General features: G+C 40.3%; 1 protein-coding gene across 1 annotated transcript; it reads right to left on the bottom strand.

Annotated features, from left to right (window-relative positions):
- Window positions 1–361: 361 nt before the first annotated feature.
- Window positions 362–23,279, bottom strand: LOC131604786 (uncharacterized). The gene is made up of 4 exons (XM_058877204.1): window positions 23,096–23,279; window positions 22,457–22,951; window positions 21,974–22,363; window positions 362–501 (listed from the first exon to the last, which is right to left on the bottom strand). Exons 1-4 carry the CDS (start codon window positions 23,277–23,279, stop codon window positions 362–364), a joined length of 1,209 nt encoding a protein of 402 aa, XP_058733187.1.
- Window positions 23,280–23,928: the final 649 nt, after the last annotated feature.

Here is a 23,928-nt window from a genome sequence, read left to right as displayed (position 1 = left end):
CTTTATAAACAAATCATCTTTATTCAATCAGAAACAACTTTAAAACATCATAGTACTTCTCATTATTCGACTTAGAACTCAATACTTATATATTAACTACATGAAACAACAAAGAAACATCCCCCAGGTGCTAAGTATCAGAGCGGCACACCAACTGGACTCGATGAAGCTACAAACTTCCACAGCTATACTTGAGTACCTGCCTATTTCCCATGGTAGGGGAAACATAAGTAAAAGGGGTGAGATATCAAACAGTATAAAAGAATGTATGATAATACTTATAGCAAAGATAGGATCGTACACTATTCACCACTTCTCATCTTAAAGCAACTTGCATCACCATAACAATGTTAATAATCAATCATAATAACTTATCCAAATTAACAACTAAGTCATCCACAACTACAACATTTCCTTCATAATCACAACGAGAATCAACGTAACTATCATCACGACAAACATCAACTAAACATAGCAATGAATTCACAACCACGAATCCAACTTAAACAACAACATAATCAACTTAATCCAACTTAAACAACAACATAACAACTTAATCCAACTTAGACAACAACATAATCAACTTAACATATCAATCATTCATCAACACAATAACTCGATATGCGACTCATTATATAACTCAAACTATGCAAATGCATGTGGTACCATTCGGAGTAAACTCCCAACTTAGAACATTGCCAATAATTCTGAGGCATACGACAAAGCCTTCAACTAAGAACGTGCCAATCCAGGCCAACTTTAAGGAGCATTAGCTCCAACTTATAATATTGCCAATTCAGGCCAACTTAATAATGCAATGTATGCCATGCGACGCAATGATGCAACATCCACAAGTATAACAACAATAACTTAAACACACAACAACAACAACTTAAACATGCATCAATTGCATCAACTTAAATCAACACTGGTCATTTGACCTACAACTTAAACATGTCCATATATTGGGACAATTCAACTTATTCAACATTGGCCATAGACCTACAACTTCATCAATGCATCAACAACAAGTTATAATAACAATAGCTCAACAATAACAACATATTCAACTTCACAATACATCATCATATAAGTATCATCATATAATCCTCCTCGTCATAACCACAGATATTCGTCATAAAGAGCATACATCATGTTATTTCAAACATAATCATTTCCAACTATACAACAATATTCACTTCATGCTTATCCACACAATACAACCTACCAACTTTGACCATAGGGTCTACAACAACAACAAATTCAACATACTAAAAACAAACATGATTACATGTTATCCACAATTCATCAATACATAACGCACACAGACATGATTACATGTTATCAACAATTCATTCAAAACATGATTATAGTCAATTTCATGAGAATCTAACACAAACCCTAACATTTTCAATTCCACAACTAAACCCATTATTTCACAATCAATGGTTTACCCACAACAAGCACAATAATCTAATGCACATAGATTATCAATTGCACACAACTTATCACATTAAAAACATCACATTCCACCAAACCATCAAATAACCAAAATTGCACATAGAATAACATGGATATCAAGTATAGAATCTACCCACCATAACATACTATCATACAACCCTTTATCATGAAAGAACCTCACCCTTACCTTGGTAAATGTTGACTCTTTCACCATAGCTCTAAGCTTTTCTGCAAAAGAAAACCTTCCTAACATCATTTAGTGATACACCTAAAAACCATTTTGGAAATCGGCTTATCAGACGAACTTATAATCCTCAAATTGAAAATCGCTCTGGTCAGAACTTACCTTTACGAGTCAGGAACACCGTGTCCAAGTATCGGAACGATCCAACGGTTGGATTGAGAGATACGCCCGATTTTCCAAGGTGGTTTTCTGCCGAAACTTGCTGCGAAAATTGAGGCTTCCTCTATAATTTTTCTTCTTCCCTCAAGTGCTCTTCCCTTTGAGTTTTTCTCTCTTCTATTTCTTCTTTCTCCCCCAAAATGAGTTATGATTCTCCAACCCTAATCTCTACTCTTACTATCTCTTATCTTAATGGACTTAACCCATAATCCATGTATTATGTTATATTCTACCACTTAGGCCCAAATCACTAAAACCTCTCTAATTATTTAATTAAGCCAAATAACACAAACACACACATAATTAAATACTTAAATATTATTATATCACATAATAACTAAATAAATAAATAATTATTAACAGCATCAAATAATATAATTACTAAAATAATAGCGATTAAAATCGGGCTGTTACATTCTCCTTTAAAGGGACAGCCATTTTAAGAAGCTTGGTTAACTAAAGAAACTTTTTAAGGGTGTTGGAAAAGAGGTGAAGAATTTTTGCTTCTCTTATGTCCAAGATAAGAGGGTGAAAGAGCTCGAATAATTGGTTATTAACAAGGAGACAACTTTGGATGAAGTTAAGAAATATTTCTCTCACACCAAGACTACTCTAGCCGGGGTCAATGAATCCTTGAATTCCTGCCATAACGGATTCGAAGGAGGTCTTGCTTAAATCTAAAGAGGTTTTGGAGAAGACTCGTGGGCAACTAAAGGCGGCGGAAGGAAAAAAGTTGTGTAATCAATATTTGAAATTCGTTGAGACTGGCTACTCAATCACGCAAGTATTCTTTGGTGATGCTTTGAATTAGATGGAGCTTCTCCATCTCAACTTAAAAAATTTCAAATATGGAACCATGTTGGGTTACTTTTTGGTGACGCCCTACAACTTGGGCATCTTTTCTTTGTTCTAAATCGTATGATGCAACAATATTAGTTTTCTTTTGGAAAAACATATGTATCAACCTTTAGCTCTCTTGTTATGCTTCATTTAATCAATGAATGATATTTCTTGGCATGGTAAAATAGTTTGTTTATTTCCTGCATCGACAAATTAAATATTTTTGACTTAGAAAATTAAACAAGATGGACTTTCATATTTGTTCCTCACTGACCCCTTTAGGGTTGTTGTTCCCGGTTATTTGTGATCTTTCTAGAAATTTAACCTGATTGATTTATTGGGCTCAAATTTTTCACACTCACTTAAAACATAACTTTAGTGTTAAGAGAGTAACCATATTGTAGAGAATTTTTGTGTAACTACTTATATATTATTTTGATATGTAATTGTAAATCAAGAGAGGATTATTCTCTTGACACTTTGATACAGTTAAAAAGGTTACAAGTTGAACCTTGGGTAATAGCTTAGTGTAATAAGGTTGAGGGACAATTGTGTGTTAAAAGTTCTATGGTAGTGGAAATTTCAGGGAGCAATCCTTGGAGATGGGAGTAAGCCTCATAGTTTTTGGCCGAACCAGTTTTTCACAAGTTAAGTCTTTTCCATTTTCCTAGTTTCCATCCTTAAAAAACACCATCAATTGAACGTACCCCATGGCCTTGTTGTCAAATTGTTGAATCCTTGGAGGTCACTCTATATGAATTGAGACTTTCTTGAATCAAGTATAAATTTTCTAAGAGATTGGGTATACATTATTTCATAATAGATTCCTTGATCTACCGAGACCCTTCACATGTCATAATGGTCCATGATAGACCTTATCAACAACGAGACATGAGAATTAAGTTTTCCATTAATTAGCTCCTTTGTCATAAAAGGAAACGGAGAGTCGGGTTTTCTGTTCGCTTCTCAAAGATGTCACATGCAAGTATACATGTTTTGATTGCAGTAAGTAAAAAATATAAGAGTATCTTACCCACAGGGAGTGTACTACTTAGATTTGACTTTGCATTAAGACCATTCTTTCACTTTAAGCATAAGTAAAGAAAAATAACAATAGATGATGATACTAGATCTAGTTTTTTTAATATGCAAACAAGGTAAAAAGAGTAAGGTGTTGTAAAATTAATGAGAGAAATATAGTTGAGCTATAATCCGTTAACATAGTATGGTGTGTTCATGTGTTAATGATGTGTGATGTCATGACATGCAAGGTCAGAAGGATCTAAAGGTGTATCTCTACATCAATCAGTAGCATATATAGAAGGGTAAGGAAAACAAATCTCTAAGATTCTCTTGTAACCCTAATACAAGTCTATTAAAAGTTCTGATTTTCCTTAATGGTTGTAGTTTCTTATGTCTAAGGAACTAATTCAAGTAAATATCTCTATTATACTATTTCAACCATTTTTACTCATGAAATCCACTTGTTGTTGGATCTCTCACAACAACAAGCTTTTACCTATTTCTAAGGTGATCAATCGAAGAAATAAACATTAGAGTTATAAACACGTGGTAAAGCATGCACTAATCACACAAACATATAACATAAACAAACTTATATCATTAACTTCACATAACTCAACTAAAAGGAGTTTAGCTCATAATGAGCTGAGTACATGCCATAAACATGGTTCTCAAAAGAAACATCTTAGGACAAGGAAATGCATAAAAGATAATAACCTAAGAGAAACTTGAAGTGAAACTTGAGAAGGCTACGTCTTCAAGAGAAACCTCCAATCGTGACAGTGTTCAACAGCAAGCACTAAGATGGATAAGGAAAGGAGATTGCAGCACTCTTCTGCAACACGCTTCAGGAAAATAAAACTTGTGTAAAAATGTCCGAACCCTTTTCAATGTTGCTTCAAGCTTCTTTTATAGGCCAAGGATTTATGGCTTTTCTCCTTTGTCTCGGATCATGGCCTAGGATCAATAATATTACCCAGCCCAATGCAATTAGCAACGTTCCATGCAAGACAAAAGGGCTAATTGTACTACCGACAAGGGAGAGGAGACAAGGCAAAATGGACAGTCTGACACAGCAGGTGCAGGCGACGCGCAGGGTCCTTTGGCACTAGATTTTTGTCTTTTAGCGTTGCAAGCTCCCACTATGAATTTGAATTCCACTATCCTTTTTAGCGCCCTTTGAGTCTTTTTTTCCTCCATTCAATACTTCCTCCTATTTCCTTGTTGTTTGTTTTCCATGTGAGCTTGGTATTCCTTTATAACTTATTCTTCCTTACTCAAAGCTCAGCTTCTGATTGGCCCAGTCGTGTCTCAGCTCGCCTGTTTGCTAACTCTTGCACACAAAATAATCATTAAACTAATAAATGGGATCACCTAATGTACTCCCCCTAATATAATAAAAACGGCAAATAACCAAATAAACTAACATACAATCATAAAAATATCACTAATTTAAATACTAAAACGACATGTATTAACTCACAAAATGTGGGTTAACATTTTCCTGAACATTTTTTCCTTGTATTTTGTTCCTGTAGCATAATTTCTCTCAAATTTCTTTTTATCGAGTTACCAAAGGATTCTTCGGAATAACAGAATCTTCATGAAACTACCTTTGTGATAGTCAACATTATATGTTCTAAGGAGATTTCATTTAATTGGTCTCTTCTATCATCTGTTTTTCCTCTTTCACTTGGATCTTTCACTGTGTTAGTAAAAATTGTATCCCATAATTGTAGTGGTTCTTCCTCAACAATCATAAAAATAAGTAGTATTTTCCATTCACTAAACATTCCTCCTACAATGGTGTATGTTACCAACATTTTACTCTCTTTTCTGTGATCAGATTGTTTCTCTTTTTAGCCACTTGGGGAACTTAAATCCTTCTTCTCTATGTGTTTTCTCCATCTTGCCTCTTTTATTTGGTTATGATCTTGTCTTGGTGGGAAAATCTAGACAATTTTCCCTTCCTGATTCAGTTTTCAGTAACATCCTTCAATTGCAAGTATTCTTCTCTTGTGACTATTACATCTATGGAAGCAACAATACTTAGATTTATTAACACTAGGATGTTCTTGAATGGGTTTTGGTGTTTCAAATTTCTCTTCTCATATTCTTGCACTGATGAATTCTTGCAAGATGTATTCTCCCAACATGTTCATGGTGTTGTAATTCCTATCTTGACAGTGGCGCACCCTTTCCCTCTCGGTTGGGTCTGGAATATTTCTTATCTTCTTTTTCTCATTTCCTTGTTTGGTCTCATTGGCTCCCCTTTTGGTTGTCTCTGCCTTCTTAAACCCTCATATGTAAATTACCATATTAGAGCCTAAGAATTAATAAATAATTATTCATCTCATATTCATTACTCTTGATTAATATTTCTTCTCTATCGAACATCTCAATGTAGGATCATGGTGATTTTTATTTTCCCTTCCTGGTGGATCCTAGGCTTTCCAGTGACTTGAATTGCCTTCAAGACGTTGTGAAGTGCAGGGAAAAACATATATGAAGGTCACTACATGAGTTGATTGATTCATTCCTTAACCCTTTGTACCAAGCATAATATTTGATTTTAGAGTAAGAATAAACGAATTGCACTTCTCGGAGCCTTTTCGATACCCTAAAATTCACATGATCACTCGTTTTGTTGTAGGCCCATATTTATAATGGTTTATAGAGTTTACTCCAAATGGGGAACTCGTTGGTTCTTCTACTTGCAGCATTTTAGAAGAAGATGTTCTTCGCAGTCACCATAGGATGAGGAACATGAGGCTTATCAGCAATGACAACCCCAATATCTTGGTTGTCAGTCTTCTCGCTCTAATTAAGACGAATAATTCCTTTTCGGTGGTTGAGGACAAGTTCAGTACCTTCGTTGGCCTCTCGATGCCTAGATGAGTCATCATTATGATTTGTAACTACGTTTTTCTAGAGTCTTGGAGGTATGAAATGGCCCTGATCTACAATTTTTGCTTCTTGAAGTTGCTCATTTCAAAACTCTAGGGTTGCGGGCTTCATATTGACCAATGTTAGATTGTTTCTCAGCAAAGTGTTTTTTGGAACTTAATTGTTGTTTGGTCCATTTGAATGAAGCTCTTAATGTGTTTTTTTACTATATCTTGGAATGGATTTAAGTTTCCTTCCACCGGTGCTAGAAGTTTGTCCTTCAATGGAGAGGCATAGACAACCTCAATAATGGGTAAAGGTTGTATCTAATTCTCTTGGATTGAGGAGGATGTTGTGATTCCCTCTACAAGTTTATGTATTCTTCTCACAGCTTCACTAGTTAAAGATCGTGGATGGTTAGAGTTATGATTCTTTCTTCTTTTTCTTTAAATTTTCCATTCTAAAGTTTTAGCAGATGTTTGAATGCTAGTTATTCTTCCTGTAGAATGCACCAATGATCCTCCCGGTTGTCGCACGCTCGCGAAAAATGAACAGAGTCACCACCAATATATTTATCCCATAAGGGAAAGGAATATCAGACAACCTGGAAAAGGAAGGAACAGGGTCTTGTGACCAGAGAATCTAGGTACGGGAGTCGGTTACGCAAGGGGAAGGTGCTAGCACCCCTCACGCCCATCGTACTCGATGGTATCCACCTATGTCTGTTTCTATCTAATGGGTGTGTACTATGTATATGTCTAAATGCGAAATGAATGCAAAATGTAGGGAAAAGAAAGAATTGTACTCGCACGGGCCCTACCCCGCTGCCTACGTATCCCTTTCAGGAATCAGAGTTACCGTAGCTCGGCTCACGTTTTTTATTTGTTTTTGTGTTTTTTTAGTTGGGCGGCGTTAACGCTCACGCTCTTGCATAAGGGATCGCCTAGGATGCAACGGAGCGGAGATAACTTGCCCTTAAGAAAAGAAAAAAGATTGGTTTGTGTCTTTTAGGGTAATTCCATGATGACGAGAACCTACTACAAGGTTTCGCATCACTTCCTTACTTTGTTTTAAATCTGACCATTTATTAGGTTTTTTGAAGTGTTTTTGGTTGGTGTTTTTTTTTAAGGGGATTTAATTTTGTGACTTAGATCGTACCAAAAGAGTTTTGTTTTTTTGAATATTTAGAGAATGCACATCGAGGCCTACGCCACAATCGTTTCTCTAAGCAACGGTTAAGAAATACATCGAGGTTTCACACCTCAATCATTTCTTCTCCGCTAAATAAAGGAGATACAAAAAGAGTTTTTTGTGAATATTTAGAGAATGCACATCGAGGCCTACACCACGATCGTTTCTCTAAACAACGGTTAAGAAATACATCGAGGCTTCACACCTCAATCATTTCTTCTCCGCTAAGTAGGAAAGAACATACATCGGGGCCTACACCCCAATCATTTCTTTCCTACTATGAAATATGGTAACGGTATGATCTTCATCGATATTTATTAAGTATTTTAAAAGTTGAAAAGGAAAAGAAAATGAAAGAAGGAAACTATTTCTCAATTCTAGTCTAAGTTGTCTATACAAGGGGATTAAAATGATAAACTAGAACTATACACTTTAGTAATAGGAAAAAACTATACATGGAATAGGTAAAGGAAAATCAATATGCGACAAATAAAATTGAGAACTATAGCGAACAAACGATATTCACAAGCATACGTACATCTATTAATACGAAAAATCGAGACTAAAAAATAATTTCTAGGTCTATTAGGGAATTATTTACAACGAAGTGTTAAACAAAGAAAATTCAAGTGTTGTAAAAGAGGAGATTTATTGAAAGGGTTAAAACAATTAAGAAAAATTAGCAAAAACATGACAATTATTTACACATCCTATGATATCTAAAATCATTTTTATGCATTTTTTATTTGAGTTAAAAAGGAATTATGAAGCAAAAGTCAAAAGAAGACAAAGTTAAAATAAAAATGAAATCTAAACAGGCAGGGGGTGTATCAGCATTATTCAAATGAACTACAATTAATGATAAGCAAAACTGGGCCAGAAATAGGGGGTGGAAACAGTAAGGGCGCTCAGGCCCAGTCCAATGGCAGTTGGTGTATTGACAAAACAAGGGTGCATTCAGGAAATCCTATAGGCCTAATCCGCACGGCCCAAACCAACATCTATTCTGCCTTCATTCCAATTCAGCTTTTATTCATTATGTATTTCAGCCATTTATTTCTATACCAACATGTGACTATATTTCGTGACACAAAAATAAAATGCACAATTATCAATTGGTCACAGTCACTTAAATCACTACATGACAAGACCTCTCACAGCCAGTAAGAGCCTAACACCTATCATTCTTTTACCCAACTTTGCATCAAATGAAACAAAAAGGAAATAAAAACATAAAACCCTATCCACTGGGAAGAGGACACGTATGAAGCTCATGCACGCTCCAATAACAAACTTCCGGAGCTAGTCTCCGGCCTTCTTCTCCGATTATCCTCCCCGCCGGAGACGTACGGTAACACCCAGAAATTGGCGAGACAACCACCGTCTCACTCGGAATTTCGTGCTGAGTCTGAATATGAGCTTAGTTTTCATTAACAACTCCTCTAACACACAATCCGAACCACATTTCTAAGACCTTACCATGCATCAACTCTACCCAAAACTGAACTTAGGCATAGCAAATTACTCCTAAGCATCTATAAGGCATGGACACGAGGCTTAACACGTAAATAACTAGCATACCAACACATTTGAACCAGATCAAGAACAAGAATTCCGTAGCAACGTGATATATAGCAAAGCATACATATGAGTTTCATTTCAGATCTAAATGGCCTAACACATGCGACTACTATGCTGAGAGAGTCTTGAAAACATACCTGTTCCGATCTTGTTTCAATCCATGCGAAGCTACCGCTACTCTCCTGGAGATCCTTGCGGATGCTAATATGAGTTGCCGTCGATCCGATGCGATTCCTTGAGAAGTAAATTTGGAGTCCTTGAAGCTTAATCCAACTGAACTTCTTCAAAGTATGATGATGAAGCGGTAGTGTTGACGATTTTCGAAACTTGCGGTGGTGATGATGATGAATCCGTAGGGAGCTAGTTGATGATGATGAGAATGAAGGTGGTCGTAGGTGAGGATTGATGGTGTTGATGAAGGTTGAGAAACTTGAATGATGAAGGTGATGAAGATGAGGAAGATGGTTGCGGTTGTTGTTGGTTGATAGAGATGATGGTTGTTATGGTGGTGATGAGGTTGAAGGAGGAAAACGGTTATGGAAGTTTGTTATGGCGGTTATGGTAGTTACATGAAGATGAAGGTGAGAGAGAGAAAGTAGAGGGAGAATGATGAGAGATCTGAAAGTGGGAAGAGAGAAAAATGAGGCGTGTCCGTTATGAAGAGTTCGTGGGCTTTATATAAGTGAGTGAGGTTGCCTGGGGTTAAGGTGTGGGGCTGTTGCAGTGTAGTATTTGCATGGGCATGCTGTAATGTGATGGTGTATGGATTGTGTGGCTGAGTGCAATAGTGTGGGCTGCAAGAGATTTGGAAATGCCTTATCAAAATGCTACTCATGGTGCTCACTTTATGGTGCATGATAACTCCAGCTATAGTTCCTCAAATGATACAATCTTGGTGTCAATTTAAATAGGGCATGGCATAGAGTGATTTTCATGTTTGGAGGTTTTTGAAATGATGCTTAGAAGTAAGAGAAAAATGACTTGGAACAGGATGGGTTGTGGTTGCATGGGCTTGTGCGTGTGTGACTCTTCCTGGCCTCGTATCCACGACAGAAACGTAACTTGGTCGAGGAGCAACTTTGCGGCTCTATAACTTGCTCATTACTTGTCCCATTGATATGAACCATGTCACGATGGAAAGAGGGTGTGGCAAAGATTGGTTCGGCCCCAAGATTAACTTCATTGGACATTTGTAGACCTCTAAATTTGATATTCAAAATGGTACGCCAGGTGTTTGTGGAAATGCATGCGTATGCCCTAGGATTCTGGCCTTCATCTTGGGCTGTGCATGACTTGGCGAGGAGATGACTTTAAGGCTTTGTAAACAATTCCACACGCATCCAATCATCTTGATTCTTGGCCCATTGTGTAGAGGATATGGGGCAGATTAGAATAAGGCCCAGTTTGCATTTGTAGGGTTTCTATATTGTCCTGAAATTGCCTTCAAATGTAGCACGCCATGTGTTCGATGAGATGCTTGCGTAATGCCCATAATTTACCCAGCAGCAAGGCTTGAGTTAGTTTGGACCTTCCATTTTCTTAGCTTTATATCTTTTTATCCAAGCTTCTATTGAGAAATTGTTCAACTACGAAGTTGTTCATCCCCATGAGATGAACAATTTTGATGTTGAACTTTTCCTGAAATAAAGCCTCTTGCCACATGTAAAATAGGCCTGAAACTGACTGGTCAACCCATTCCAAAAACTCCAAATTTTTCTAAGTATTTTTCTTTTCTATTTTTGGTAACTTTTGTCAAACTCTCGATTTTATTCATTTTTTGACTTTTCTTGATCAATTTTCCATCAAAAGTCAATATTTGAATAATTTTCTCGATTTTGACCCAAAAGTCAACCGTCCCGATTTTTCCGACTATTGATGAAATTCCCGATTAAGTCTCTTTCACTCACATCCAGTCAAACAAACACCTCCACACAGTCAGTATGAGAAGTTTTCCACACATAGAAACCACTTCTGATTAAATGTTGACCAGAAAGTCAACTGGTTGACTTTGGTTAAAGAAAACCTGATTTAAAGAACCAGATGATTTGCAAGCTTGCACTCTTCGATCAACGCCCTGATTTAAAGCAGGGAGACACCCCTAATCCAGGAGGACTTCAATGAACATGGAGCCACATGATTATGCCTCAGTTTTCTCATTCTCTGATCATACTTCTTTGCAATAAAGCTCCTCCTTGTTAATCTTTGAATAGTACCAATGGTATGAATGCATGCGTGTGAGTTATGACCTAAATGATGTATGTACATGAATGCAAAGCCTAAGCCAGTTAGAAGTTAAAGGGTAGGACAAATTTGGGATATGACAGCTGCCCCTATTTAATCGTCTTATACTCGAGGGTGAGATTGGCGTCAGCCTTTCGATCATCCGAAGTGGAAGAAGATTAAATACCGAAGACCTGAAATTTGTCCTGAGGAGATGGAGTGGTTTTTATTCTTTGTTTTTGTTTTGATATCTGCTGGGGAAGGAGAATTTTGTTTTTTTCTGATGGAAATATTTACAGTGAGTAATTGGGAGACCGGTGATAGCTTGTAACGTAGCCGAAGTGCCAATACAAGGTCCTCAAAGGAAATGATTGCTATCTGAAACTGTGGTTGGAAAATACGGGTTTGATGGAAAGGTAGGACCTACGATCCGTGACTCGAAACTAGGGTAAAGTCAACGGACCTACGACCCACAAGAATTGAAAAGATGAGGATAAGGTCAACGGACCTACGATCCCCAAGAAATGAAAAAGATGGGGATAAGGTCAGCAGACCTACGATCCGCAAAAAATGAAAAAGATAAGGATAAGGTCAACGGACCTACGATCCACAGGAATGAAAAAGATAAGGATAAGGTCAACGGACCTACGATCCACAGGAATGAAAAGGATGAGGATAAGGTCAACGGACCTACGATCCACAGGAATGAAAAGATGAGGATAAGGTCAGCGGACCTACGATCCACAGGAATGAAAAGATGAGGATAAGGTCAGCGGACCTACGATCCACAAGAATGAAAAGATGAGGATAAGGTCAACGGGCCTACGATCCACAAGAAATGACAAGATGAGGATAAGGTCAACGGACCTACGATCCACAAGAAATGACAAGATGAGGATAAGGTCAACGGACCTACGATCCACAAGAAATGACAAGATGAGGATAAGGTCAACGGACCTACGATCCACAAGAAGGCAAAGATGAGGATAAGGTCAACGGACCTACGATCCACAAAAAGGCAAAGATGAGGATAAGGTCAACGGACCTACGATCCACAAGAAGGCAAAGATGAGGATAAGGTCAACGGACCTACGATCCACAAGAATGAAAAGAATGAGGGTAAACAACGAGGCCGGAGCACGAGAAGATTATTGAAAACACTTAGGCTGGGGATTGAGAAAACCAAGTACCGGCACCATAGGTGGAGGAGATTTGTAATGGAGTAGCAGATATCAATTGGAATTTGTAAGGACATTTTATGTGAGGATGTATCATTGTCCTGATTGAGGGATGATTTGCATTATCTGGCTTATGCTTTGTATGCATGTTTGACTTTTTCTATGGCGTAATGTTCCGCTTTTGACGGATATGTTACGCTTTTGAGGATGCAAATGCTATATGAAATGGATTCTATATGCAAAGAGTGCCAAATAAAGGCCCTCGGTGGAACCGGAGAGTAGGATCATTGGGGTCCGTTGCCTTGTGGTCTTGAACCATCATCATGAATTGATATTGGAACCCTACAGTACCAAAGATTGTTGGTAACTACGTTGAGGGTTGGAACATAGCCCTGCTGGGGACGAAATGACTTTGCTCGACTTTCCTTACATCCTAAGCTGCTTGGGGAATCGCGAGTTTTGAGAGACCGCTCTTCGTCTGTCATATGGAAGAGGGATATGGACCTTTTCAGGTGCTTCATGCTTACCAGTACTGATGAATTATACTCTGGAACCTTCACGCGGGATGGTGATGACCTTTGTGACATACTATAAGCCAAGATGCCGGCTAGAACCTGCAACCTGCACAGAAGACAACGTTTTGACGCAAATGGCGCCCCTTAGAGTACTTCCATGTTTATGTAACATCATGTTTCGTTTTGATTTTGTGGGTATTATTCCCCATGCTTTCAATGCAATGTTTAATAACGAATTAAATCACACCTCGCATGCGAAAAAAAATGAAAAGCAGGAAAGAACACTTCTTATCAAAAGATCATTTTATTGATGGAATGCCTATGAATAGGCCTCTGTACAAGGAAGCAACTCCTAAATGAGGTAGTTGCGAAAAATAAAATAAAATGCGAAAAGCAAAATGGCAAAGAAAAGTGCTCGGGTTTCCATTAAAACTGAAATTGCTACAGTTCCCATATCCTCGATCCTCTCAATGCTTTGCTTCAGAAGGGTAGTGGTTGGATTGATCCGTCCGTTCTGCCAAGGGCGTATAGTGGTCTTTGTGAAGGATATTCAGACTGCAGCCTCTCGCTTTTGATCCCTAACTTTTGCCTGGATCGCCCTTTCGGGTTTTCAATCCAGCGGGATGCCCCCTTTTCGCCTAAGTCGCCCTTTCGGGTTTTCGACTTAGCGGGTTATTCTCCTTTTTTGTTTTATCCCTAATTTTTGCCCAAACCCTTTTGGTTTGCCGGGATGCCCTTATTTTTGCCTAGGTACGTCGACCTAGCGGGTCTTTTATGCGTAGTATTTTTTGACTGAGTCTGAATTGACTGGAAGCGGAACGTCTTCCCCATCCATCTTTGTCAGGATTAAAGCACCACCTGAAAATGCTTTCTTCACAATGTATGGTCCCTCATAGTTGGGAGTCCATTTGCCCCTTGGATCAGTGTGAATTGGCAAGATCTTCCTTACGACTAGGTCACCTGTGTGGAATTCTCGAGGCCGAATCTTCTTGTCATACGCTTTCTTGATCCTCTTTTGGTACAACTGGCCATGGCAGATAGCAGATAAGCGTTTCTCCTCAATTAGATTGAGATGATCAAGCCTTGTTTGAACCCATTTTGTTTCATCGAGTTTGGCGTCCATCAAGACTCTCAACGAAGGGATTTCCACTTCGACAGGTAGTACGGCCTCCATACCGTAGACGAGAGAGAAGGGAGTTGCCCCAGTTGAAGTACGAACCGAAGTTCTATAGCCATGCAAAGCAAATGTCAACATCTCATGCCAATCTTTATACGTTCTAACCATCTTCTGGACAATCTTCTTTATATTCTTGTTAGCAGCTTCAACTGCGCCATTCATCTTTGGCCGATAGGGTGACGAATTGTGATGTTCAATCTTGAACTCTTCGCACAACTCCGCCATCATCTTGTTATTAAGATTGGACCCGTTATCAGTGATGATCTTGTTTGGAACCCCATATCGGCATATGATCTCTTTCTTGATGAAGCGAGTAACGACTTGCTTGGTTACGTTCTTGTAAGAAGCAGCTTCAACCCATTTGGTGAAGTAGTCGATAGCAACAAGAATAAATCTGTGCCCATTTGAAGCTTGTGGCTCAATCCATCCAATCATGTCTATGCCCCACATAGCAAAGGGCCAAGGCGATGTCAGGACATTCAGAGGAGTTGGAGGAACATGAATTCGGTCAGCATACACTTGACATTTGTGACATTTCTTCACATACACGTAACAATCACTTTCAATCGTCATCCAATAATATCCTGCTCGCAAAATCTTTTTGGCCATAGAATGTCCACCGGAATGAGTTCCAAAAGATCCTTCATGAATTTCCCGCATGATCAATTCTGCTTCGTGTCTATCCACGCATCTGAGCAAAACTGAATCATAGTTTCTTTTGTACAGGACGTCTCCTGACAAGAAGAATTTGGATACTAACCTTCGAAGCGTTCGTTTATCACCAATCGTAGCATCTTCGGGATACTCTTGCTTCTCAACATACCTCTTGATGTCGTAATACCATGGCTTTTCATCATACACATCTTCGGTAGTGAGGCAGTGAGCAGGGAACACATGGGCAGGCTCTTTGTAACGGAGGATCCTTATATCTGGCACTTCTTTAGGGGAGCTAACTCTGAACATAGCTGCCAAAGTAGCCAAAGCATCTGCCAATTGATTTTCCTCTCGGGGGATGTGATTGAAAGTGATCTCCTCGAAAGCGGGCAGCAACTCCAAGATATAGTCCTTATAAGGAACCAAATTGGGGTGTCGTGTCTCCCAATCACCTCTTACTTGATGTATGACCAATGCAGAATCCCCATAAACCTCAAGGATCTTGATCCTCATATCAATGGCTGCTTCGAGGCCCATTATGCAAGCTTCGTACTCTGCGACATTGTTTGTGCAATCAAAGCATATTCTAGCTGTGAAAGGGATGTGAGTTTGACGAGGAGAAGTCAAAACTGCCCCAATACCATGGCCCATAGCATTTGATGCACCGTCGAACGTGAGAGTCCATCGCTCTCCTTGTTCGGGTCCTTCATTATCATCCAGTTTCATGATATCTTCATCAGGAAAGTCAAACTTCATTGACTGATACTCTTCTAATGGCTGATGAGCAAGGTGATCTGCAAGGACACTTCCTTTGATGGCCTTCTGTGTGACATACTGGATATCATATTCTGATAAAAGCATTTGCCACCGGGCTAGTCTTCCTGTAAGAGCCGGTTTTTCAAAGATGTACTTTATCGGGTCCATTTTGGAGATCAATAGAGTGGTGTGGGTCAGCATATACTGTCTCAGTCGGCGAGCAGCCCATACCAAAGCACAACAAGTTTTCTCGAGTAGTGAGTAGCGGGATTCACAATCGGTAAACTTTTTGCTCAGGTAATAAATGGCGCACTCTTTTCGACCGGACTCGTCATGTTGGCCCAGCACACACCCCATAGATCCTTCAAGCACAGTTAAGTACATAAGAAGCGGTCTCCCAGGAACCGGAGGCATGAGGATTGGTGGCTCTTGGAGATACTGCTTGATCTTTTCGAAGGCTTCCTGACAACGATCATCCCAACGGATATCTTGATTTTTGCGCAGCAGTTTGAAGATGGGTTCACAAGTGTCAGTGAGATGAGAAATGAACCTGGCTATGTAATTCAACCTTCCAAGGAACCCTCGAACTTCTTTTTCATTCTTCGGTGCTGGCATGTTCTGTATTGCTCTTACTTTATCAGGGTCGACCTCAATCCCTCGTTGGCTCACAATGAACCCAAGTAACTTTCCAGATCGCACTCCAAAAGTGCACTTGTTCGGATTAAGCCTCAACTTGAATTTTCGCAAACGAGCAAACAATTTCTCAAGATATACCAAATGCTCCTCCTCAGTTTGGGATTTCGCAATCATATCATCAACGTATACTTCAATCTCTTTATGGATCATATCATGGAAAAGGGTCACCATCGCACGTTGATACGTTGCACCAGCATTCTTAAGACCAAAAGGCATCACCTTATAACAATACGTACCCCACGGGGTAGTAAAGGTAGTCTTGGTCATATCCTCAGGAGCCATCTTTATTTGATTATAGCCAGAAAAACCATCCATGAAGGAGAACACCGAATACTGAGCAGTGTTGTCGACTAGCACATCAATATGAGGCAGAGGGAAATCATCCTTCGGACTTGCCCTATTCAAATCTCGGTAGTCAACACACATGCGTACCTTTCCGTCCTTCTTAGGAACGGGTACTATGTTTGCAATCCAAGGAGGATATTCACATACAGATAAGAAACCAGCCTTCAACTGTTTTTCAACTTCTTCCTTGATTTTCAAAGCCATATCAGGTCGTGTTCTTCGTGGTTTTTGCTTTACAGGCGGACATTCTGGTTTGAGAGGTAGCCTGTGCATAACTATATCTGTGTCTAAACCAGGCATGTCTTCATATGACCAGGCGAAGATATCAACATACTCTCGAAGCAACTCAATCAACCTTCTCTTTACATCACTTTGCAAAGCGGCCCCTATCTTGACTTCTCTTTTTGCTTCTTCTGAACCGAGGTTGATGACTTCTATGGCTTCTTGATGTGGCTGAATAGATTTCTCCTCTTGTCTCAAAAGTCTTGCCAATTCTTCAGGGACTTCACAATCTTCCCCACTATCCTCATCAGCTTGGTCAATTGGATTCTCAAGGATATTAAGACGTGGAACTGTAACATTATCATTTTTGATGGAATTCGAGCCGGATCTGCACGATGGATGATTTATGCCTTAGAATGCAATACATAAAAAAGAAAAAGAAAAAGATTTGCCATTTTTGAAAAAGAGTTTTTAAAGTAAAAAAGAAATGGAACGGTAATTGCATGCGAAGATATGATTTTCATTCAATATTAAACAAATTGAAACAACATGGGGGCCCTTCTTTATACAAGTGGTCAAAATGCTTAGGGCGAAGCATATGACTTATCGAAACAAGAAAATTACATCTCCATAAAAGTGACTCTGGGGATGTCCAAGATAGTCCAATTGTTGAGCTCTTGTCCAGGCGCAGCATGGCAAATGAATCTGGAGAGATCTTCTTCATCATCACCATCCACGGCGAGAACCTGACTTCCAGAACTGGTGCTTGCACTGACGAACACTTGAGAAATGGGGGGAATCACCTTCTTTCCAGGAATTATGCTGAGCTGAGTAGAAGAAGATGGTTGATACCCAAGGCCATACTTGTCTCGCTTCTCTTGAACATCAATCAGCTTGCCCCAAGCACTATGGGGAGTACCAGCTTCTAAGAAAGCCTTAGCATCATTTAGAGACGAGAGGGGCGCTCCGAGTTCCTTCTTATTCTCAACCACGGGGAGTTTATCAACCGACACAATCTCTAAGGCTTGAAAAGGTGTCTCTTGTATCTCTCCCTCCACTTCAACATAACGGTATGATGCCAGATTATTGACTATCAAATCCTCTTCACCAGTGATCACAACAATCTTGTCATTCACAACAAATTTCAAACACTGGTGGAGAGTAGATGTCACAGCTCCAGCAGCATGAATCCAAGGACGACCCAAGAGGCAAGTGTATGAAGGGTTTATATCCATAACGTAGAAGGCAATGTAGAACATGTGAGGACCAATCAAGACAGGCAGATCAATTTCTCCTTCTACGGACCTTCTAGAACCATCAAATGCTCTAACACTCATAGTGCATGGTCTCATCATAATCCCATCCATACTCAGCTTAAACAAAGTGGCCTTGGGCATCACATTAAGAGAAGAACCTGTATCAATCAGAACTCGAGACAACACAGCATCCAGACACTTGACGGAGATATGCAATGCTTTGTTGTGCGCTCTACCCTCAGGTGGAAGTTCATCATCAGAAAAACCCAAACAATTACCAGCAGCAATGTTGGTCACAACCCCTTCAAACTGAGGCACGGTAATGTCTTGAGTCACGTGAGCGGAAGCCAGAACTTTCATCAGAGCATCACGATGAGCTTCAGAATGTACCAAGAGAGACAAGATGGAGATCTTGGCTTGGGTCTGATCAAGTTGGTCAATCACTTTGTAATCACTTTTCTTAATGATTTTCAAGAGTTGCTCGGCATCTTGGGCATTACGTGTTACAGGAGGATCAACAGCAACTTGCTTTCCTTTTGCTTGTGTACTAGCCTCCTTGTTGGTCTCTTTAGGAGGCGGAGGAGGGGCAGCAAAGATCCGCCCACTGCGAGTAATGCCACTAGTGCCAGTAATATTAGTGATGCTAGAATTACCCACTGGAGGACAGTCAAACTTCTTCCCTCGAATATACACGGCATTATAACTCCAAGGAACAGCCTTAGAATCATTCACAGGAGAGGGAACAAGAGACGAGGTTGAAGGAGTTGAAGGAACATTTGGGACCTGAATAACCAACGGAGTCCTCGGAGCCTGGATGACCAAAGGAGTACTCGGAGCATGAATGACCAAAGAAGTGTCCTGAGTCTTTGATATCTCATCAGGGTAATAAGGGATCTCTAAAGTAGCCACATCTCCGACAAGAACGACCCTTTCCACTCTAAGAACACCTTCGTCCACCAGTTTCTGGATTTCTTCTCTCAACCTAGTGCATTCCTCAGGATTAGAAGAACATTGCAAACAGTAGTCATGTAGTTCACACAAAACCTTTTGTTGCATAAGATACTCTCTGACAACTGCTAGCGGCATCCTAACCTCATTAACGTCATTTACCAGGATCTGATCATCACATAACTCAATAGCATTGGTCGTACCAGCATGAGGAGGCATAGGATTATTCTGCACATTAGGACCAGTAGGAGCGAACGAGATAAGCTTGTCGTCAAGGAGATCCTGCACTTTATACTTTAATGCTCTACACTTTTCAATAGTATGGCCTGGAGCGCCTGAATGGAATTCACAACGAGCATTAGCATCATATCCCAGAGGAAGAGGACTAGGCGGGGGGCCCATTTCACGGAGTTGCACCAACTGACCAGCAAGTAATTGGGGAAGGAGTTGGGCATATGGCATTGGAATCGGATCTATACGCCTATCAGGGTACCTCTGCCTTTGTGGAGCTCTTTGACCTTGAGGCCTAGGATTCTGTTGACGGTTCTGAGGAGCAGCAGCTTGTTGTTGTGGTACGAAAGGCTGTTGGGGTGCCATCCATGGTTGTGGAAATGCAGCAGCGTATGCCTGAGGGGCATACGGATTGGGAACAGCATATGGCATCGGGTAGTAAGGAGGTGGAACAGCAGAGTACACTGGTGTTCGACTTTGGTCAACAGAGGCAGTGCTAGTCTCACCTTCCTTCTTCTTCACAAACCCAGAATACGGCTTCTTACCATTACCATTCGAGTTGCTAGGATTAGTAACTCCTTGAATGGTACCAGCTTTGACACAGTTCTCAACCCTCTCATCAATGATGACCACATCCGAAAAGGAAGGAGAAGTATTACTAACCATGTGCTGAAGATACGGCCCTTTCAGAGTTCCCATAAACAGATCAATCAATTCTCGGTCCAATAAGGGAGGTTGAACTCGAGCGGCAAGTTCACGCCATCTCTGGGCGTATTCCTTAAAGGACTCTTCAGATTTCTGTGACATATTCTGCAGCTGGGCACGGCTAGGAGCCATAGCAGTATTGTAGTGGTATTGTTTCAAGAAGGCATCAACAAGTTCTCCCCAAGTACTGACATTAGACCTCTCGAGCTTCATATACCACTCTAACGGGGCTCCAGTGAGACTATCCTGGAACAAGTGCATAAGCAGAGGTTCGTTCCCAGCGTGAGCGGCCATCTTACGGCAGTAGGAACGAATGTGAGTCTCTGGGCAGGTAACTCCCTTGTACTTATCAAAATCTGGCACCTTGAACTTCGGGGGAATAACAATCCCAGGTACCAAGCACATAGCGGCGGTGTCGAAGCTTGAAGTTTTAGCAACCTCGACAGCCTTAAGACGTTCTTCAAGAGCTTGGTACATCTTAGCAGTCTCGGTCAACTCAGCAGTGAGATCATGTTCAAGATCAATAACCTCATGGTGGTCGTCCACCACTTTAAGTGTCTCATTAATAGGAGTCTCTTTAGTTTTCACCCCTCCGTCAGCAGAATTGGTAGGAGTATCTTTGACCAAACTAGCGACACTCTTTCTGAGTTCATCCTGTCCTTGAACAACGGCATGGAGAGTCTCCAAAAGTTGGGCCGTTCTTTCCCCCATAACATCCATATCCCTACGGAGGGCAGCTTGATTCTGTTCAAATTGTTCCATGATTCTCTTCTCGTTGTTTCTGGTGCGATAAGGATGTAAGGAAGTCAGCTTTGTTGTTGAAGCAGAAATCTGTTGCTGAAAGGGACCCCAATTAGTTTCTTGTACAATAACCTGAAAAATGCAATGTGATAATGTGAATGTATGAGTGCATGTGTGCGTATGACGTGATGTGCCATTTTCAGAGTATCCAAGGTTTAATATTGATCCAGAATAGCTAACAATGTGACAAAAGATAAGCATCAAGAGAAACTAGTTCTTTTTATTCATAACAGAAATTTAAACTTGGGCGAGCCATACATCAACAAGATAGTTCAACAAGGGAAATAAAAGACCCCATCCAACAAGTCTGGTGGTGGTCGAAACATACAGACTTAAACATCAATCCATCTGAATATAAAACAGGGGTCCTCCTTGTCTGAAGTGCTCATCCCTCCATTTCTTAGTTTCATCAAACAGTTTCTTGGTTGCTTCCCGATCTCTTCCTTTAAGAAGGCTTTGGATCACCTCATCTTTGCGAAACAAATGCCCATCCAGCTTCTTGCAGCACTCCCTGAGTTCGTCACATCCTTTGCATTCTGGGAGATAATCTTTCTCAGATATGTCCTCCATCATTCGGTCTCTGAGCTTGGCATTTTCTTCTGTTAGTCGAGTATTACGGAGGTGACTTCCTTTCAGTTGAGTCTCAATTGCCATTCTTTTAGTGGTCTCTTCTTCCAGTTTCTTTTTCAGATTCTTCACTTCAACTCTAGCATCCCTTTCTATCTTGAGCTTATAAGCTTTCAAGTCTTCTCGGTACTCTCGCTTGAGTTTCTCTTCTGCCTCTTTCATGGCCCTTTTTATGATCTCCTGGTGATCCTCAACAATAACAGTAGTATCCCTTTCACCTCTTTCCGTTCTAGCCCTCTTTTGAACTCTCAAAGTACCTTCTTTCAGCATCTTGGCTTCATGTGTCAACTCAACCCTTTTCTGGTCCACAAGACAATGTTTTGGTCGCGCATCCGATCTCTTTTCGTGCAATTGGGTGTTTTCCATATCTACCTGGGTACATTTCTCAGCAGGCACAGTGGCAATTGGAATCTTAGGTGGTTGCTCGTACAATGGGTTAACCTTCGGGAAAGGCAACAGGCGATCTTTAACTCTATTTTCAACCCAATCTGTGTAGGCTTGTTTGGCAACGGCATTCTTTTCACCTAGAGAAATCTGATCATCTGTATGGATGCTATTCCAGGCACTCTTCACTTTTTCTAGCCCCTTTGGATTGGTTCCCTTTTCAAAGCAAACGGATTCGAATATCTCTTTGTCCAAAGGCTTGTCTTCAAGTGCAAAACCCAACTGACGCAACGCTAGCTTAGGATTATAATTGATAACACCTTTTGTTCCTATGAGAGGAACGTTGTCAAAAGTACCACAGCTAGTTATCACTTTCTCCACGTCCATTCCGGTGGGACACCAGACAATGTCATTTCCAGTAAGCCCCATGATCCTTTGAGGCCATTTCTGAGTAGAAGTAATGAAAGGACCACTTGTAGGTAGGTGGGACTTAAACCAGGTGTATAACAACGGCAAACAATTTCTTATGGCTCCTCCTTTCCCATATCGAGAGTGAACAGAATAGTACGTATCGGCTAGCAAAGTAGGGACCGGATTCTTATCCACAAAAAGACATATAGCGGCCAGATCAACGAACTTGTGAATGTTAGGGAACATCACGATCCCATAGATCAAAACGGCCAGAAGGGCGTTGAAAGCCTCCCACATCTTTTTGTTGGCCAACTCTTGGGCCTTCTCAACCAAGAAACTCATATAGAAACCATGGGTGTTACCATTCTTCTTCCAATTCCCAAGGACGTCTCCTATGCTCAAATAAAGAGCGTTGGCAATGTTGTCCAAATCAGGTTTCTCTGGGACACAAACGAAAGGAACCTTGTGTTGAATCTTGATATTGAGAAAGTGAGAGTACTCCTCGAGAGTGGGAGCCAACTGATAGCCTGAGAAGGTGAAACAACGCAAGTCAGGATCATAGAACTGGAGAAGAGTAGACAAACCCCATTCGTCGACGTGTGAGTCCAAAAGAGTCAAGATGTTTCCATAATTCTCAGTGAATACAGTTTTATTATGACCAGTGATCAATCCACCCAATTGCCCCAACTGAATCAAGCCTTCGCGATGGAAACTGTAAGTGTGAGTACGCCTTGTAGCTTCTCTGGTAGCGGTCACGTTGTTAGCCATCCTGGATGAAAAGTAATAACCTCGGATACCCTGAAAAATGGCATGCATATGAGAAATAATACTATTTTTTTTTCTTTTCTTTTTTTCTCTTTTTTATTACATCTTTTCTTTCTTTTCTTTTCTTTTTTTTTGAAAGGTAAACATGCCATGATGTAAATGATGCAATGGAGGTTTCCCCACATAGGAGAAGTGTGTGTGGCCTCTGAATGAGATCGGACGTTGCAGGATCAAAGGTCCGGTACAGGCACAGTGAAACCATTAAGAACACAAGTCACCAACAGAACAGAACGGTCACCAACGGTACCTGTCATGTATATCCCTCCCCACTCACAGGTGAATCTAGGTCAGGGTAGGTCAAAAAAAAGCCAACAGAGGATTGAAAGTAGGCGTAATCATACGATATTGCCTCTTTCAACCAAGCTCTGCCCGTGGATACATGATCGGATCAATCAGACATACGTCTTCTGTCCGTCAGGGCCACTCTATTCCTAGTTCCTAAGGTATCACTCATGGCCTGGGTATTGGGCCTTTTACCTCATAGAACATCCCACCCAACCTGCAAAACAGAACAGAAGACCCCAAGGAACACAAAATATAATCCATATGCATGATATGCAAGCAGAAATAAACATGATATGCAAGCAGAAAA

This window comes from Vicia villosa, linkage group LG5 (assembly GCF_029867415.1).
Source record: "Vicia villosa cultivar HV-30 ecotype Madison, WI linkage group LG5, Vvil1.0, whole genome shotgun sequence".
Lineage (NCBI taxonomy): Eukaryota > Viridiplantae > Streptophyta > Magnoliopsida > Fabales > Fabaceae > Vicia > Vicia villosa.
The sequence above is the reverse complement of the archived record's forward strand: the minus strand, read 5'-3'. Positions and strand labels throughout refer to the sequence as shown.

Bases quoted from the DNA above. Each gene is read 5' to 3' on its own strand.
- LOC131604786 (XM_058877204.1), bottom strand. From the start codon at position 23,279: ATGGCTAACAACGTGACCGCTACCAGAGAAGCTACAAGGCGTACTCAC. The intron at 22,364-22,456 runs GTACTTTTGACA...TTGCACTTGAAG, and splicing joins GAAAGTGATAACTAGCTGTG to ACAAGCCTTTGGACAAAGAG. The intron at 502-21,973 runs GTACTTTGAGAG...TTGTTGTTTAAG, and splicing joins AGCCAAGATGCTGAAAGAAG to TTGGATTCGTGGTTGTGAAT.